A 20930-nucleotide genomic window follows, 5' to 3' on the forward strand; every position below is an offset into this window, starting at 1 on the left:
GGAAGGAATAAAGCACAATGAATCCAAGGAGAGATCTGACTATTCAACTGATTTTCTCATGTTTGCTTAGCCTGTGGTCATGTCTGTTGTGGTTTTTCATAAATTACCAGAGGGAAAAAATTACCTTTATAGATAGTGACTGTCTGGGGATATGAGGCTGAATCTGAAAGCAATTGCCCTGAACATTAAATATTTCCAGTCATTACAGTATATCAAAGCGCATTAGTAAGAGGATTTCAGGTCTCCCGTGCATCTTTAAAGCATTCCCAATCAAGATTGGAAAAATATCTAAACTACGTCATTTTAAAATTCATTAAATATGCCTGAGTTAAACAAATGCCAACTATTAGAAATATAGATGACATGATTATTGCTCCCCATTTCATTTTTAATAAGTACATAAAATGGTTTTTTGAGTTAAGAGAAGCCAGGGTAAAATATACTTATGCTAACTATTCATACTAATCAACATTTTATTGTCTGAAAAAGACTTCTTCTATTTTGTGCCTGGGGTTCACTTTTTCATACTTAAATACAGTAACTTTAAAAAGACTAATGCTAAATACAAAACATTCTTCATGGTAAATGTTCTCTAAGACTAATATCTTAGTAAAATAAATTTTAAAGAGCCATAAAGAGACTACAAATATATATGTCTTACTATGAGGATAAAAATGCAAATCTACCTATGGTGAAGTACAGTTAAACATGAAGGATCTCCACATAAAAGATAAGTAAAGTCATTTTAAAATTGACTGTTTCTGATTAAAATTATTTAAATAAAATGCCTATAATCACCAGTGTTATAAGAATTGGATTTAATTTTGTTTTTACCAGATTCTCAGATTATGTTTTTAATATTAAGAAAATTATTTCTGTGATTTGCCTGTTTTTCTAAAACTCTATAGTAGTTAGGAACACATCATTGGAAGCAATTGTAAGATGATAAAACAATCCTTAGTAACAATACATTTAAAACAACAATTTTTCATCAAAGTATTTAATGGTATGATTCTGAAATATCTAGATTCACTTTACTTAAATATCTACCTCTCTAAAAATTGTGCTTCTATAAATTGGTTGTTCTCTGAGAAGTTAAAAAGCATAGCTTTTTGTTTTTCCTCATCTGATCAGAAAGGAATCAGAGGTAAATATGTACATAAAGCAAACACTTGCAGAGATAAATACTAATGGGTTATCTCCAATGGATTGTATTAGTAGTTCATTTTTAACATTTTTCTTGAAGAACAAAAATGAAATGATAACATTTTTTAAAGAAGTATGGCTATAAACAGAATTATTTGTTCCACATTTTTTATTTGTTCTGTCTTGCTATATTTTTATACTCATTAACACTAATGAAGGTACTTGAAAATTATAAATATTTAGTGTAATTTTTATATGAATAATATTTTGGAGTTTCCTGAGGTTTTCATTTAACTGACTGATCAGATGTTCTGGGCCTTGAATAAATATAATTATAGTTTTTTACAAAATATTTTGAAAAGTTTTTTTCATTTTACGTTTGTGGTAAGGCCAATGCCTTAGTACCTGTGTCTTTCTGTTGGAGATGCTCAACTGTGTTTCAAAATATCTTCTAGTCTACTCTATTTTCAGTTGGCCATTATGGCTTACCATAGTACACTGTGGCTACAGGGGGCATGGTATCTCCCAAGTCAGCACAAATCATGGAGCCTCAGGGGTGGGCCTCAACAGACTGACTCAGAGATCTCACTAGAGAAAGGGACCAAAGGTTGTTTCAGAATAATCTGGAAGTTAAAAATTTGCTAAACTAAATAACATTAATGAGAATTATATTTTAAAATTAAAGTGATATGATTTTGTGCTTAATTAGTTTACCAATGTTATACCTCATAGTGACTTTAATTTTCAGTTCTTTAAAAGGATGTATTTATTTTTTTAAAAAAAGAAAATACTCGGGGAGTTATAAGTAGAACAACATAGTATGAAGAAAGAAGCCTGTGACCTCTGCATTGAGCTAAACATCAGAACCTCCTGACAGCAGGCCACACCAATTGCACCCATATTCTTCTCAGGGTATTCCAGTTGCTGTAGAGGGCAAGGTGTATAACAACAATTATTATGTACCAGGAACCTTTCCCATTTAATCTTTTTAACAAGGGACTGAACATATTATTGCTATTGTTTCAATGTTGCCTCCAAAACTCATATTGAAATTTGTCATTTTATAATATGGGGAGGCAGGACCTTTAAAACATTAGATAAGATCATAAGGGCTTCAATCTTATGAATAGATTATGTGTTTATCTGTCTGGGGAATGGGTTAGTTTTCCAGGGAGTAGCTTGGTTTTGAAGCAAGCAGTCTCACATGTGTCCTCTTGCCATTCCCTCCTGCTGCCCACTCCCACTTGCTTTCACTAGATGCAGCCCTTCCATCTTGAAATTGAAAGCCTCCAAAATTGTGACACAGAAATTTTGGTTCTTTATAAATTACCTTGTCTGTGTTACTCTGTTAAATATCAGACTTAATACAATTATCATCCCATTGAAAAGATGAAAAAATTGAGGTACCAAGAAGTTAGGTAACAACCCCATGTAATCCAGCCAGTTTAGAGCAGTCAGGATTATGATCCCTGTGAGTTTGTCTTTAATCTGTGCTCTTAGCCACTACAAATGCTAACCCTGGGAAAAGCCAGATATCCTTCATTTTTTTTATGTGTGATACAGTTCTAATCTGAGAAGCAGGCTAAGTTAGCATTCGCTTCTCTATTTTGAACTTAAACTCTAAGAGAATTAACGCTCTTGACATGAAGTCATGACTAGTAATTGGAAAAACAGCATATTCAAAGCATCAAATTACAAGACTAAACTAATTAAAAAAAAACAAATTGAGGCTTATTTAACAATTTTATCCCAAACAAGATAGTGATTCAAATTTAGCAAAGTGCTATTTAATAATATTTGTCACTATTGTCTATAATTTGAAAATAATAAAATTAAATTCATCCAACTACCATTATGTACGTAAGTTTTTCTAGAAAATATTTTTTAAAAAATTAAAGTTGGAAAGATGAAATAGAGGTTTCAGAAGGGAACCATTTTAATAATTTTTAAATTTTTTTCATGTCACCATCTCTGAGGAATGGGAGAGATGTGGAGTAGATTCATAAAATTTGTTTAAACTCCACACACCCTTGTTTATTCTGTGCTTCAATCATCTTGTCTTCTTAAATTATGTGAAATATCTGATGCTTCTACTAGGTCCATTTAAGATTTGAGCATTATTCTGCATGGATCTGGGTAAAAATGGTTTTTATTTTTGTTTGGTTCTTTTTGACCTCCATGTCCTAGTGCTTCCGTAGTCCCATTTTGAAAATATGCATTATATGGTTTCTTTCTCTACTCTGTGATCATTTCTACAAGGTGTAGAATGAACATTCATTCCATTCTAGACAGAAACACACAAAAAATAATATAAGTACATAAGCAAACTCATCAAAAACATTGATAATAACTTGCCCATACATCCTATGAGATGATTTCCAGACCTCCACTCACCTGACTAGCTGTACAATTGGATAGACAAGTCCTGTTGTCAGCTGCAAGATAAAAGTTGGTGGGACATGCACAGGTGTGAGTCTTTCCAGGCGCTAGGAGGCACAAATGACTGCAACCACCATTGTTTATCATGCAGAGATGTTTTGAGACTACAAATGAGAAATAAAAAACAAAATAAAATAATCAAGACAAATTCTATAACATGGGAATAAAGATAAGACTTTTAATCTTCATAACTTAAATTCAAATAAATCTTTGTAAGCAAGAACTCATCAAGATTATGAATATGTTTCTTATAAATGCTACACATTGTCCAATAATATTAATTTCATATCAAATACATTTAAAGATTTATTTCTATAAAAACAAGCATATTAGTAGCAAACAAATTTTTCATTAAATAGAGACCATTAGCACTGTGGATGAAGACATACATGTTTAAAAATACAAATGTAAAATAAAACAGTGAAACAATGCTTTATAAGAATAGTATAGGGACTTTGCTTTCTAGTCCAGTTATGTATTGTCAATAAAATTATCAATACTTTTCCCACAAGATCTGATACAATTTCTATTGGAAATACTCTTGAGTAAAATTGATTTGTCATTTTTAGAACCTTAGCGTTCTTATAATTATACATATGTATATATATATAATTATATATGAATGTATATATTATAAGTATATACATGTATATATACATTTCCTTCTATCCAACATTCCAGAAATTAAAAATCCTATAAATATGTTGTAAACAAATTATTTCAAGTATGTAATTTTCACTTTTCTGAGTATGTGTTATTGCCATTTCAGCTTAATATGTTTTGAACAAACCAATAATTCTTTGTGCTATTATTGAGGTTCTAATCATATCCCTTAATAGCAGTACTTGATATCAGCTGAATTCATCATATAAAATAACACTAAAATGTATAATCTGGTCATCTTTCTCAAAACAAAATTACACTTAACCTTGAAAGAATAAAAAATGGAATGTTACTGAAAGATGTTGATGCATTTATGGAAATCATGGAAAGAATAATTACCATCAGGTTGTCTATAAGAATGATACACCTGGATATCTGTGATGGCATGCCATGAGTTAATCAGTGAGAGTCTGTCTGCTCCCGAGGTTTTATGGGCACGGCTGAGTGACTTGGTTTTCCCATCAGTCCAGTAGATGTAGTCTTCAAACAATGTTAGTGCAATCACCCCTGGAATATCTTGATTAGGGACTGTAATAGGAGATGGTAAGATTAATGTTCAGTCTTGGAAGACTGCCAGTTAAAATATTCAATACTACATGGGCTGACAGATACAACTGCTACAGAACTTCATGTGAATAATTGCTGTGACAACCTGTCAGGCCTGCAAGGTTCTTTATTACTGGTTAAGAGAATGCAAGAAAGGGCTCAGGAGTTCACTTTGCTCAGATTTAGCTTGGTTCAACCTCTGGGAAGAAAATAAATATGAACCTGCTCACCATTAGTGGAAGGCTGCTTCACCAGAAACAAATAGCATCCAACATTTTAAAATTCAAAATTGGGAGAATATATATATTTGTTCTTAAATAAAATCCTAATCCTAAACTCTAAAGGTCATTGACCAATTCTCTTCTACATTTAAAATGATTAAATTAAATATCAAGGATGAAATGTATCTGCTACCTAGAAATTGACTACTATGAAACTACTATAAATCATTTAAGTCATTGAGGTTTTATGAGCTTTATTTTACCTGCAAGGTGAGCGAAGGGTAGAAGTGTGGCAGATAACAAAACATTACACAGATTTAAGAGTTGTAAACTCTGTAGTTACAGGTTAAAAATTATAATTATGCCCTCATTATAGGCATGAACAATGAATTGAGCATCACAAAAGTGATTTATCTTTCCTTCAAGAGATTACAGGGTCCTATCAGGCAAATAAGATGTAATAAACCCTGTTTTATGTTTTGGGGTTAAATGATTTTATATAGTTTTATAATTTACTTTGTGCTTCCAGTTTCTCAAAACTAAGAAATAATAGAATTCAGAAGATAGAAATTCTCCAATATATAAAAACATTATAATACCTTTTTCTGTATTTTCAAATTTACTTTTTAATATTTCTAAGTGTTTTAATGACAGATGATCTATGACTCCAGTAATATGTTCTTTTTTATTATGTAGATTTTGATAATTGAGAAGGAATGTTTAGATTTGACTGCTTAGTACCAACTAAATTTGCTGATTTTAGGGATTTGCAGCCTTATTTTCAAAATGCTGGGGAAATTCATTTTAAATCTACTGATTTGTTATGTTTATTATGTCAAATGTGATCAGATAATTCACTATAATTCAGATAAAGTAGACATACAATGAATTAAATGGTAAACCTTTAAATAGATGGTGAATTATTTTATTGACTGTTCTTAACATCTAGCCAGAAACATACCCCAGACGAGATAATATGCATATGATGATACAAAAACTTAAAATATTCAGATGTGCACACTTGATATGTTTTGAATTTTGACGTAAACATCCAGATGTACACACTTACTCATTTGTGTATTCTTATTAACATGGAGCAAACACTAAAATGATAAGTGGAGTTAGATAGAATGAAAGGAATAGTTTACCATTATGAATCATGTTTAAACTATTGATACAAATTATTTCCTTCTCTTTTTTATTCTAGAAATAAAAATAAATGCCACAAAAAAATTTAACAATTGGGTGGATCATGGGGATGGGTGATCATTATGAGTTTTTAACCCTTATATGTATGTTGGGAAACTGGGAAAAAATGTAAAAAATTATGAGGTGCTGAAACATATTGAATTTGTATATCTTTAGATGCAAAGGAAGTAATTTCAATATTAAATATGGGCACAAAAATCAATCATTTCTTTTTAAACTCAGTCCTTGAGAGATTCAATTAATTTCTGTGAAAAATGTAAAATTATTCTAAGAATTTGCCAATAAGCATTTCAAAAATAGCAGTCTTTGCAATTATTCAGCAATAATTGTAGCTGATATTTATTAAGCACAGGCTTCAGAACTAGGCCAGTGCCTCTCCAAGTGTTTGGAGGTTCTTGTATCATATAAAAAGTATTATCAGGTGCAGATATCAATAGTTTTGAGGTTGAGAATTCTGCACAAGGATATTGACTTTATGTGCCTTAATTCATTTAGTATTTCCCAAAACTCTACTTACTGTAAGATAGGGGACTTTTCTTTGCAGTTGAGAAAACTAAAATTTGGAAAACCTAATAAAGGTGAGGTGAAAACATTAGTAAATGAAGGTAGTGGCATTTGAATCTAAGACACTATCTCTGGCTGCTGAGTTTTAATCCCTTCACCATCCTAGCTGAAGAAACCGAACTAAGTAGACGACATAAAGTAATGGGAAAATTTCATAAACAACCTATTAAACACAGTTTATTTAGTGTCTTGGTTGCAATTGCATTGTTATTGTTTCTAGACATGGGATGATTTACGTACGTGAATACCCTCCACCCATCAGAAACTCGTTTTATGAAAAAATGATAACTTAAAGGAAATTAGAAAAGTTAATTCTTACTTCAGAAAAATATTACATAGATGAATGTACCAAGTACATATAAAAAGTCAGGTTAAAATGAGGAAAATTAGTCTATTTGCCCAAAGTGACCATCTGTTTGTTTCAACTCCTTGTTTGATGCTGGCAGAGAAGAACAGGACTGATACTAGCAGCTTTGGAATCTCATTCCAGGTCTGCTCATTTGGTAAACATGCTTACTTCCGGAACAACATCAAACACAACCACCAGAGTATTTGACTTGAGAAAAACTAAAAATACCAACACGGACAATCCTAGACCCATACATATGACATACCCTGGCTCCATCTGTCCAGTCTTTTAAGAAACAGGGACAAGCTCTTTTAATACCACAAGCAACACCAATGGAAATCAGACAAAACAAAAGAAACCAAAACAAATGAAAATCTTCACATAATGCCCCTTTTTTACTATTTAGCTTATAACTTAGCAGTATGCTTCATTTCCTCCTTAGGACCTAAATCTCTTCTAGAAGAGTTAATTGACTATCTGCTTAAGTTTCTGGAAAAAAAAAAACTTATACTAACTATTTAATGATAACTATAAATAAATAAAAGTATTTTCCCTTTTTTTATTTTCTATCAACATATGAAGAGTTCAATCTACACTACGATTAAATGAAAAAAAAATGTTCTGGGCTAAAATGTCATTTATTTTCATACAAGAAACTTTTCTCATTCTGAAATAATAGAAAGAAAGAAAACAAAATAATTTGTTTTTGGTTTTGTATTCACTTTTACGTTATGCACATTTATATATACATGTGATATATGTCTTTATCTACTATTTATGTATGCATGTACTTATGTGTAGCAATACGTCACACATAGAAACACTTAAGAGCAGCATACAGATGTATTACAACATAGTGTGATGGTAAGTGGAGATGACAAACATGCAGTGTGATGGTTCAAGAGGAATGCTGCATAAACTCTAACACTGAGATGTGGCTGATTTTAGGGGAATAAGTAATCAGTGTTTTTTCAAAATGATGATACCTATGTTTCCTAGAGAAAAAATATTACAAGTGGTATTCCCATGTAAGACTCTATTTAGTTAATTAAAAGAAAAATGTGAAGAGTAAATTTTAGGATCCTTTTATTTACAGGTATCCTGTAGACACATGCAAAAAGAAAATTAGAACTGCTGAGAAGGCTGTAGTTTAACAGCTACTTATCATATATATAAAGCCCATTTTAAAGCTGCTTACTGTAGTTATGCTTCTGCTCTATGTAACAGCATTATTTATTGAACTGTTTCCAGCATTTCACTCAAGCACTAGTTTCCTAATTTTCATCTCATAGACTGTATATTTCAGAAGAAGGGAGTTGATATTTGGCAAAATCATCATCATCATCATTATCATCATCATCATCATCATCATCATCATCATCATCATCATCATCAAGAAAATATTCTCTTGTGGAGTTTCTCCCTTTTAGTCAGATTGGCTGGCATCTTGCTAAGGCTTCATGGTCATTGTGACAGACAGAAAAGGGGGTAATCCAGAGCATGCTCTTTTCTGAAGTGCTGCCTCTAAACCAGAGACAGCCTATCTGAATACACCTGATGAGTCATTTCTTTGATAGTATTTATCATGCCAAACAAGTACCTTCCTGGATAACCTCATTCTAATTTTACATTTTCACTAATATAGAGCAAACATGTACAAGAACCAGAGGTCTCATCTTTTGTTGAGTTGAAATTTCATTGTGTTATAGGAGAGCATAATACTGGGATACCAACAGAAGGGACATGAATTTGCACAGTGGATTAGTACTTACACATTTTATCAGTGATGTCTATTTTTTTCTCCAATACTCTTCCAAAGTTTATGTTTAGGATCCAAGTGCTATTTCCAAATAATGATTTATGGCCAGTGATTACTGGAATTTATTACTTAAAATATCTATAAAGACTTTCCAATACTTTCGAATGTAAAACATATAATTTACAGAATGCAAACATTATATTCTATAATTATTTTTATGATGGAATAAAGATAAAGAAATAACTAGAGTGTAGAATTGATTTATGATGAATTGTTATATTGTGTTTGGAAGAAAATACTTAAACAAATTGTGATACTTTATGGTCAAACTGAACCTTGATATAAAATTTACGATGAAAAATTAATCTCCCAAGACTTTAAAATTAACAAGACCACCAATTAATTTTTTCCACTTTGTGAAATATATTTTAAGACTCTTCTATTTTTTCATTCTTGATGCCTTTACCCCAAATAAAAGTTCATATATCCTCAAAATCAAAAACTATTTGAATTTTTCTCCTTTAATCAAGCATTCTACCTATGAGTTTGTTGTTTGTTGTTTTTGTTTATTTCTTTTTTGCACATGCCAGGCAAGGATTCTATGGCTATCATATTATCAGCCCTTTTCTCCTTGTTTTGAATGTCTTCAGTCTCTTTTGAACAAGTCACAGTTCCAGCAATAAACAGAAAACACACCTTCCAATGATAATTGAAAATTTTAATATTGAAATTATTTACAGAGGTATGGTCCTAAACTAAAGGACCAATTACAGATTATTTTTCCTAGATCTTTTGCCAGAACGTGGTGAAAAAAAATGCAGTTGAGAGAAAAAAGTCACTCAACAAGAAGAGTAGCCATTGGTGGACGAACTCAGTCACTGCTAAATAAATGTGGTTGGGCTGGAAGGAAAGGGGGGTGGATAAACATTGAAACTTCCCCTTTGTCCACCACCTAATGTTTTGCCAATGCATTCCACAGAATAAAGTCTACTTAAGACCAGAAGGGAAAAGAGCCTGGATGATGTAAATCATAGCAACCAGCCTTCCAGCACCTGGAACAGGGCAAAAGAGGCAAAGATGGGAAAATAAGATTCCCTGCAATTAAAATTCCTTATATTTTTTTTAATGTTGCATATCTCCCCCCCCGCCCCCCGCCCCCCGCCATGGATCAAAGCTATCAATGACACCATTCCCTGGGCAATAGGGTACAAATGATTTAGCCTGACTAGAGCACCTTCTGTCTTCAGAAAAGACTAGAGCACCTTTGTTTTGAGAGAACCCACCACTAACAATTTCCTCTGATATGCTTACAGAAGGATAATAGCACACATAAATAGGGAAGCTGGGCATGACTAAAATAGCAAAACACACACACACACACAAAAAAAAAAACATAAAAGGAATACATGAAACAAAGAAAAACAACCATCACTGAAGAAAACAAGGTGAGATTAAATGAAGATTATAAAACTGTATAGGCTAGGACAAAACTGCAAAGGCTTAGACTGTGGTAACAAAGTGGGCCATCACGCCAGAGAAATTGGAAGACAGTGGTCAGTAGGTGGAAGACAGTGGTCAGTGGATGTGGGTGGATAATGGTCTCTCATTTACAAAAAACAACAGAGTAGAGTGGGTGGGTGGGACAATGGCCAGGGTATACTAATCTTCAGAGAATGACTGCTGAGCCAGTAGCTTTAGTTACAAACACCACAACAAAACAGTGTGCTTTATGTAATCTCAGAGCCAAGGACATCTGTTCTTTGTCAGTAATTATGTCTCCTTCAGCTTTGCTTGCAGATTTTTTTTTTATATAATTTTTTCCTCTGAACCATCAACAGTAAGCTACAAGATGTTGCATTTATTGTTATCCTCTATAGCCATTTTGCCTGCCTACTCTAATGTAATTGTGTTTAATGGTAATGAATAGCACCAAAAATAGATTTTCAGGCAAATGGATTCAAAATTCATTGTTTAAAATAAATAGCAGTATTAAGAAATGACAGGAACACTCATGATAGATAATATTTCCAAATATTTTTATAGACTATTGAAATGATATTTTTACAATAAAAAAAATCATGGTTCTTCAATGTCTTGCTAGGGAAGAAAAACAATGTTCTTTCATTCAATATACATCATATGGCACAGCTGATCTAAGCTAATACCACCTATTACAAGAGACTGCCTTTTCTATATTGGTACTTGATCAAAGGTCCAAACTAAAGTTGTGTGTCTCTCTATAGTGTGGTAATTTGTATTACCACATTATAACTTTTTTAAATGCATCACTTTTATGAAGGCAATATTAAAAATGTATACAGTATTTAAGTCACTATTAAAAAGGCCTAAGTAATTCATGCTCCATATTTTTGTGACATTTCTTGCATCATTTTGTCCACTTTCTATCCTCAAATAATATATACTTTCTATGTCATCTAGAAATATTAGTGTTATCACAACGCAGTTTTTCCCTCCATCTCACCTATTTTTAAATTATCACAGTAGAAAGTCAGATATGGCTATTTCAATAATTTAACATCTAAAAGGAATAATGCTGTTAATGAATGTGGACTTAGGTGAAGTTATATGAAGTGGTTAGAGCAGACTGTGAAAATGAATTCTGAGAACTAGACTTTTCCTGGAAATATCATCTCTTGAAATGACATTGCTTTCCATTCTTTGAAGTAAGCAAAGCAACACTGTTTGATGCACTGGGTAAAGGGAGATTTCTGTTACTGTGAAATTCTGAGGGCCTTTCTATTGCTGATACCAACCTTCACAGGCCCTTGGAAATGTGTTTTCTGAGCCTGGCTTTCAGTATATATCATAAGTATAAGATTTACGATATTCTACACACATGTGCCTTAGGAATATCTTTGTTAAGAAAATCCTAAAGAAAACTGAAGATGATAAAGAGTACTTTGTCATTGAACAGATATCAAGTACAGGCATTTACATGAATGCAGCATCTGGCCTTCTAACATTTGTGCAAATAAATATGCTTGTAGGATAAAAGCAGAGAGGAGTGTAATACATTACAAGCAAATGAGTTCTAGGGAGTCTTAGCTATAAAAAGGGGTAAGTAATGGAATTGATAGGCTGTCCTTCTCTGCTTCAGTTTCAACCTCATTCAATTCATATTAAGAAATGTATTCTGTGAATAAGAGGATTGACCAATAGTGTAGCAAAGAAATTACCTAGATTAGGGAGTAACTGGACCTGAGGTGAATGTACTGATTCCCAAACTACTCCTCCTGTGTGAATATTGCAATACCTCATATTTGAGATAGATGAGGTTGTTAAAAGTGATTGAAAATTCAAACTAGCATAATGTTTTAAATGTCCCCATATTAAAAAGTATATCAAACACATATGACATTAGCAAAAAAAAAAGTATAATCTATTTAAACACACATGAAATTTAATGTAGCATGTCCTATTCAAGGGACAAAACTGAAAGATATGATTCACACTGAAATTCTGAGACTTTTTAGAAATGGCAGTTAATTTCAATTTATTTTCCTGGTTCAGGAACACTTCTATAGTAACTGAATTGTATTTTGCTTCCTTTCATTAATTTTTATTGTATTGTAAACAGTAGCACATCAACACTGTTGGCATAAAATAGCCTGTGAAGTCTACTGTTTGTAATGGACTGTGAATGATAGGGATATTTTTTCAAAAGTACTGAAACGCAAAATCTTACCAAGTATGAAACACTCTAGAATATTATAAAATAGTAGGGGGCTGCTCATTAGGTTTCTTCTCTTTCTTAGCGAGCTTTGGTGGATATTTAAATTTTCTAAAGACTCCAATGCAACAGCTATTAAGTTTCAAGAGGTACAAAAGAAAAACATCCCCCTTTTGTTTTCTTTCCTCCTTTTTTTTTTCCACGTCAGAAGAGAACCTTTTAAATGTATTTTATGCCATTTCACCAGTAGCATGCTGAGATCTGGATTCCATTTCCAACATTAATAAGACTATCACTGCATGGGTAATGATTTAGATTTTTAAATTCAAACACATTACTACTCCCTCACAACATAAACTGAATTCCCAGAGCAATATACTAACAATAGAGTTAGACTACAATACTGCCACTTTAATATTTAAATTTTCAGGTCTCCCGATATAGATGTAGTTATTCTTTTTTTTTTAATTTTTAAAAAATTATTTATTTTAATTAGGTATATATGACAGCAGCAGACATGTACTTTCTTCAGGAGCCATTTGAGAGTAAGTTGCAGAACCAAATAACTCCCCTGCAACTTGTCGTTCCTAAAAATAAGGATGTGCTTTTGTATAACCATAGTCCCATTCTCAAAAATCAATAAATTAACATTAAAACAGTATTATTATCTGTAGATCTAATATTATTATCTGTAGATCTGACTAGTATTATTATCTGTAGATCTGACTAAAATATTAGTTCTATAATGTTCTATAGAGCAAAAGAAAATCCCAGTTATAGTTAGATTTATTTATTAAGTCTTTTTAGTCTTCTTTAATGAAGTTATTCTTTAAATGAAGAGTCCTAGTAACATAAGGGCATGGAATTTTATACAGTTTGTCCAAAGTACAACAGACACTTCAATGATAGTCTATAACTTACTGCCATACCCAAACATTACTCTTCAGAGAAATTAGCAGTTATGACTATAAATTTTTCCAGTATGTTGTATAAACTATGTATAAACAACCAACTTATTTAATATAAAATGTAGTGATATGCTGAAAGGTACTTTGAAAAAAATTACTGTGGAACACATAAACTTAGAATCTCAAATTTGAAAATAACTTTGTCTTACCTTACCCTTATATATTTACTTTTCAGAAAGTATTTTCAGCCTTTGTCAAGACATCTTAAATTCAATGGTACAAAAAAAAACCCCAAAAACTAAGAATCACATATGATTTTCTTTTTTTTTTACTTTGAAATAATTAGAATGAAATTTCAGTCTAAATAGAATTTTCTCACATTTAATTTTATTTTAAATAAATTATGCTGTACTTAATTAAATGGAAAACAGAACTTCTAAGCTAAGACACATATGCAGAATTATTGTTAAAATATTTTTAGGAGATACTTGTAAGTTGTGTTGTATAGACAGACAAATCATTTGAAAAAAAAAAACTGTACATTTGGGAATACCCAAAATCAATAACAAGAGATCTCAACTGTCACAGATTCTGTAATGTGAAATTCAAAATAAGAATTAAAAGTTTGTCTACATGCAGGAGATGTAGTTATTAGGAAATAGCAAATTGCAATATCAAACTACTCCACTAAAGCAGGGTCTCAATGGTGATACCCCCCACCTGCCCATTTGAAATGTGAATACCCAATGTAATAGTTTATAAGGTGGGTCTTTGGGAAGTGATCAAGTCATGATGACTTCACTTCCATACGTGGGATTATAAAAAAGACACTAGAGAGCCACCTTTCTCTTCCACCATGTGGGGACAAGCAAGCAGGTGCCACCTGGGAAGCAGTGAGAGTCCTCACCAGCCGGTGAATCTACCAATGCTTTTTTCTTGGACCTTTAGTCTCTAGAACAGGGGCAATAATTTTTTGTTATTGTTGTTTATAAATTGAACAGGTATTTCGTTATAGAAGCGAAAGCAAACTAAGATGCAGAGAATAAATAGGTTTTTAAGCAACTTTATCATTCTCCCCAGAGAAATGAAAAAAAAATGGGCTTCAATAAAATATATTGATTCTTTTATAATCATATGTTCTGGTTACTGAAATTAGTAGACATTTGATTGTTCCTCATATATGATACAATTTATGTTCACTATTAAAAACAACTTGAAGACATTCAAGTGGACACACCTGTATTTATGTAAGTGTGAACTTCTGTTCTAGCACTTTTTATTAGAAACCATAAACCCATGGGCATCACATTTTCACTTATCTGTTCAAAAGCATGGAACATGAATCATGAAAGGCATGCAAGTGTTGGAGTCAAATCATTATGGGTTAAAATTCTGATTAACTTGATTACTAATTTTATAGCTTTTGTTAAAATATTTAATTTCTTTGAACCCATTTTCTTGATGTAAAATGGCTTTCATGGCAATTATTCTGCAGAATTGGAAGATGGGGTGATTTAAAAAGTGAGCACTGCATTACACAAAGTCCTTCAGACATGGTAGAATTCTAATAAAAATAATGAGTATGAGTATGGTTCTTGCTCTTTCAACCCAAGAAGCAGACCAAAAAAATGGCCATTGAAAACCTAAATAATAAAAAAACAGTGTGTGCCAAACATCTAGTAAAATGTGATGCTCAAGTATGTTTTTACCAAGAAGTTCTGATGTGCTATTGTATGGTGGTGTAATTATAGGTAATTATAACAAATTGTATATTTTAAAGACCTGTAAGAAAGCATTTTGAGTTTTCATTATAAAGGAATGATGAATGTTTGAGAAGACAGTTTCATTTAACCTGATTTAAACATTACACAATGTATACACAAATGGAAATATCAAGTTATCCTATTAATATGCACAAATTCTGTTTTATGTATCAGTTAAAAATAAATTTAATTTTAAAAAGAGAATATTCACTAATTTGATGGGTTCACAAAGATTAAAAGATGTTAATAACTGTTATGATAATACTCAGGGAGAACTGGGGCTTGAATTGGAAATTTGAGAGTCTCATCAAGACTAAATTAAAAGCACCTAATTATTTTAGATTTCCAAATTCCCTCAGGCTTAAATTGAAGACTAATCTGAGATTAAAACTTAGAAGTTTGGCAATGATTCTAAAAATGTTGTTTGACTCACCTAGTTGGAGGTTTCATTTATAGTTCTAAAATTCCCTTTGATGCCATTTTTCTCAACACTGTTATTTCAATAGATTAGGAAACTGAGACTTGTGGAAATTATCTACACTGTTCAGGGTACAGAAGCTAGGTAGCAGTTGATCCTATCCCAAACCCACTCTCATTTTAGGTTTCCCAAACTTTAAAATCCCTGAAAGGTTTTTTTCTCCACATTTCACTTAAAGATTTGTACTTCAGCAAAGTTTTATTTCTTCTTATTCAAAACAAAAGCCTAAAATTCCGTAATTATCTGTGAATGTGGGCAGTAAAGATCAGACCTAAAGATACAGACTTACAAAATAGTATTATTCACATATTTAGAATCATATTAAGAACTATTCTCTCTCTCTCTCTCTCTCTCTCTCTCTCTCTCTCTCTCTCTGTGTGTGTGTGTGTGTGTCTCTCTGTCTCTCTCCTCTCTCTCTGTCTCTCTCTGTCTCTCTGTCTCTCTCCTCTCTCTCTCTCTCTCTCTCTCTCTCTCTCTCTCTCTCTATATATATATATATATATATATATATATATAAATGAAAATCTGAAGAGATTCTTCAAATTGCAAGTCCCTCAATAGGACTATTTTGTGTTTCAAGAACAGGAGAAGGACAGAGTTTCACTTATCTGCATTTTTTTTATTAGTTGCTCTTCTAGGTAAATTATTAGGTGTTTTGAAATGCATTTTAAGGAAAGCTACAATAGAGCATACTTTTAACCACATTTTAAAAATGGCTGTCTTCCTGATCCTGCTATCAAAATTAATGCACATCTTGGACTAGGGATGCAGTTCAGTGTTAGAGAGGATTCCTTGCATGTCTGAGGCCCTGGGTTCAATTCCCTCTGACAAAATAAGCAAGCAAGCAAACAAACAAACAAACAAAAAAGAAGTCTCTCAGCAAAACAGTTTTAAGATGCAGTAAGAACATTTAAGTTGGGCTCACATTAGTACATTTAATTCTTTAAAAATATATGAATATATATGAAACTAATAGATATAAAAATGGTAATTCTTTTCCCCATAAGTGAATAATACTGCAAATCATTCACGTATTATTTACAAATCAGCTCCCATATTTCTACTATTTTAATATTACAGATCTCTCCGATTTTTTCTGCTAAATTACTATTGAATCTAACACTGTATCCCTAGTCCCACAGCTATAATGACTTCAAGCATTTTCTCCTAAAATATTTTAACAGTCTCTAAATTGGTTGCCCTTCCAGGGTCTTTCATTTTCCATGCTGTTGTCAAATCTAATAACAGCACTCTATCAGCTAAACACCATCAATGGCTCCCTATGACCCAAAGGATAAATTCCAAATTACATAGCACACAAAGCTTGTCACAGTCTGGCCCCAATTTGCTCTTGTTCATCTAGTGTCATTATCTCCCTCTTATATGACTTCCAGTCATAGCCAAATTGTGTAAACCACATGCTGTTTCAAAACCCCATTACATCTTTGCACATGCCATTCCCTCTGTGTGAAGAATCCCTTCTTCTTTTTCCTATAAAGGAACTTTTACTAAACCTCTCAGACTGCTCACTTCCACAAGGTCTTCCCTACTCCTGTCTGCATTTCAGACAATGTTTTGCATATATTTCTACCCCCAATCTAATTTATGTCATTACCTGAATATCACTTTTCCCCCATTGAACTTTGTTTTGAAGACAGGAATTTATTTGTCTTTCAAACTCCAAGGCATAGCATAATGCATGGAACAGAAAGACAGGTGAGTAAATGTTGAATGAATGAAGAATGAATGAATGAATGGGGAAAGCAACAGAAAAGAAATCAGAAAAAAAGTTTCAAAATGAACCAATGAGCATGTAATTTAAAAGAAGCTACCTGATGTAATAACCCAGTAGCATATAGCATACTGCATTGTATTATCATAATATTACTATTATATCACCTTATTTTATATTTTAGTAAAATACAATAGAATAGGAATTAGGAAAAAAGTCATGTGACCAAGAGTCTGCCCTCATGCTCCTAAACTAGCAACATTCCAAACTACTGTATGTGAACTTTTTTTTTTCTTCTTCTTCTTTTTTGACTTAATTTTACAATGTTGTATTTGTATTTGGTAGAAAGATGAGTTGGAGTTGAGGATATAGCAGAAGAAGAGAAATAGAAATTCACAAGCAAACTACAAGACATTATCTACCTTGGATATAATCTAAAATTTTAAGGCATAGAACTTAGAAACTTCAGAGTTTCTTAGGTTGGGCAAATGATAATAAATGATAACTAATAATACTTCATTTACTATATGGAATTACTCTATTGTTTAAATAAGAATGCATTTGGTAATAAGGCCATTTAAAATCATAAAATTTTATTCAAGGATTAACTTTTTTCCACCATTAAAATTTGGCTTATGAAAAAGGGTCATTGTTCTGAAATTTCTCACTCTTCATATTCTCAAATTACTTTCATGAGTAACATGTACATTCTTCTGGCTAACTTGGATTGCAATTTTAACAAAATTAAAATAAGTGAGAACAATAATACTAGTCTTATCAGAGAAAACAAGAGGTCAGTGACCAAAGTAACATAGAAGTTATTGATATAAAAATCTCATTTTCCACCTACAAATATGCACAGCATCCTCTTTTGTTTATGTGACAAGTGCAAAGAGGAGAATAATCCAGTTCCTTTTTATGAATATGACAAATGAAGGTCTCTTTCTTTCATTGGCTGTGAAGTTAGCATAATTCAGGGTAGCTACATTTAGCACCTCATTAGTAACTACCAGCTAATTATTGGCCTGTGTACTCAGGTATTGGCAGATGCCTGACAAGGAACTTAATGAATTTTTCATTAGTCTTTCTGTGAGAAGCTTCAGAAGAAAATATTTCTGAAGGAAAAAATCTCTTACTTTTCTTTTCTCCCCTTTTTGAGCCTCAAGATATTTTCTAAATCAATTTTTTTTTTTAAAAAATAACATTAAGCTGGATTATTTGTCAGCCAGATAATTTGTTCCTTAATACATTTTGTACAATTTCTCTCTGATATATAAATTCTTCTACCTGAAGACATTACCAGTACCATGACTGAAGGATACTTTGTTCATATGCATTTAATTTTGTATTGTTTTTCAGAAGACTAGTTGCCTATACATTGTACACTTTTAAAACAATAACCAGAGGGTGTAATGGATAGTTTTTCATGAACCTAGCATTTTTAAGTAGTTTTTGACACACAAACATAAAAGGCTCAACTAAAATATACGTAAGTATTTTACACCATGGTATATTTTTAAACATTTACCTATGAAACAAAAGTTTCTGTAACTTTGTTGTATAGTTAAAATTTAGCTCAAATTAATATATTTGCAACAACCTTGTGCTCTTCATGAATGCTAAAATTGCACAGGTTCATGGTTATATAGTTAATTGCCACAAAAAAATTTCAATTATATCTTCTGAGAGTTATGCAGAATATTTCATTTGATTCTTTGGGTGAGATTTAACTTCTGAACTCAAAGTGTGATTTTGATTTTTCAATATTACTTTTGCTTTAATTAAAATCCTAAAGTAATCTCGAATTCTTCACTCAAATTGCATTTTTATGAATATTTTATCTCTATAATTGGAATGTCAACACTAAATAAATGATTCATCCAAATATACTCATCATACCTCAATGCTCTTATCCTTAAGAAAGCACCTTTAAAAACTTTGTTGGCATTTTTATTTAAAAGGATGTATCTGATTACATATCAACTCAGAGAAATTAAGGTAAAATTCAAAGTGGTGTGGCCTCAGCACCTTTTACATTTCTTGGTTTGTTTGTTTGCTTTTTCCTTTTGAAACTCAGGGTCTTCATACTTCTCAGGACTTCACATGGAAATGTTTCATGGTCTCATCTGACTTTTGACAAAAAGCTTTTCTTCTTTCCTAAGCCTTCCTTTAGGAGTTCTGTGATAATCTTAATACCAGAGAAGAAATCAATCTGTTGGGATAGGCCATTCTAACAGGTTGACTTTATTTGGGAATACTCTGTAGAAGTTATATTTTATGCAATATTTAGAAATGAAAACACTTGAGAGTAAAGGGGAAATTAGGTCACCAAAAATAATAAAGAAACATTTTACTTCTTGATTCAGTAAAAATATAAGCTTAAAAAGCTTGTGTATTTAAAATATTTGAGGGTAATTTGGATCCTTTGTAGTTTCCACTATATCCATATCATATTTATCCATATTGCATTTATTGTCTAATAAATAGACATGAATGCTGTGAAAATACTTTGTGTGCAACCAGAGACTTGAAAATTTGTGCTCTATATTTATAATATGAAATGAATGGCATTCTTCCATCATATATAACAAATTAGAATATATAAATAATTTTTAAGAATTATATTTACTCAGGTTTTAAAAAGAAAACTGATATTCTATCAGATTGCAATAAAACTTCACATTTAGAAGAAAATATTCTGTTCTTCCAAATCAGCTGGGATATATGAATATATTCATTTATAAAACTAGCACACATTTACTATAAATTTAGGAAAAAATAATTTGAAAAATTTTGAAGTATCAAAATTTTTTATGTATAAATTATATAACTTCTGATAAATATATACAATTCTAATTTATTTATGCTTTCATAAAAAATTGTAATAATGAAACCTTAAATTAAGAAATGTATTTGATAGGAGAAAGCATATAAATGAAATATATATTTCTAAAGGAACATTTTATGCACTGGTAAAATAATGACTCATGTATACTGCCAACCTTTGTGTCTATGAGATCCATCCATGTTGCTAAATTCAATGTGGTTTTCATCGGCCCAGTAGAGTCTTTGGTTGACATAATCTATTGTTAGTGCCATAGGTCTAGCAATCTTTGTTTCTATGACAACACTTTGATTGGTCCCATCCATTCCGACACGGCCAATGTGAGGATACTCACAGCAGTCAATCCAATACAAATACCTAGGAAAGAAAATCAATAGCCATTTTGTTTACAGCATTCTGGAAGAAAAATATCACATGATGTTTCACTCTTTTTTTGCTCTGTTATTCCTAAATTAATTTTTGAATTATAGGTCTCTGAATTATAGATCTCACAGAAATCCTTCAATGTAAATTTTTTCTTGTGAATTTTTAAACTAATCACATAGAATGGTTTAAAATATTCACTTAATTTATACATTTCCCTTAAAAATATTATATATAGAATAAGATATTTTACA

At 31.7% G+C, this 20930-nt stretch overlaps 1 protein-coding gene across 5 annotated transcripts in view; it reads right to left on the bottom strand.

Annotated features, from left to right (window-relative positions):
• Lrp1b (LDL receptor related protein 1B) overlaps nt 1-20930 on the bottom strand; it is a 1779935-nt gene that overhangs the window by 202771 nt on the left and 1556234 nt on the right. For all 5 annotated transcript variants that reach the window (XM_078017329.1, XM_078017328.1, XM_078017330.1 and 2 more), the window contains exons 60-62: nt 20471-20670; nt 4588-4776; nt 3541-3689 (exon numbers count right to left, since the gene is read on the bottom strand). In XM_078017329.1, the coding sequence (XP_077873455.1) occupies nt 3541-3689; nt 4588-4776; nt 20471-20670 (538 nt within the window). The remainder of the gene's footprint in view (nt 1-3540; nt 3690-4587; nt 4777-20470; nt 20671-20930) is intronic.

The sequence above is a fragment of the Ictidomys tridecemlineatus genome, chromosome 7 (assembly GCF_052094955.1).
Source record: "Ictidomys tridecemlineatus isolate mIctTri1 chromosome 7, mIctTri1.hap1, whole genome shotgun sequence".
NCBI lineage: Eukaryota > Metazoa > Chordata > Mammalia > Rodentia > Sciuridae > Ictidomys > Ictidomys tridecemlineatus.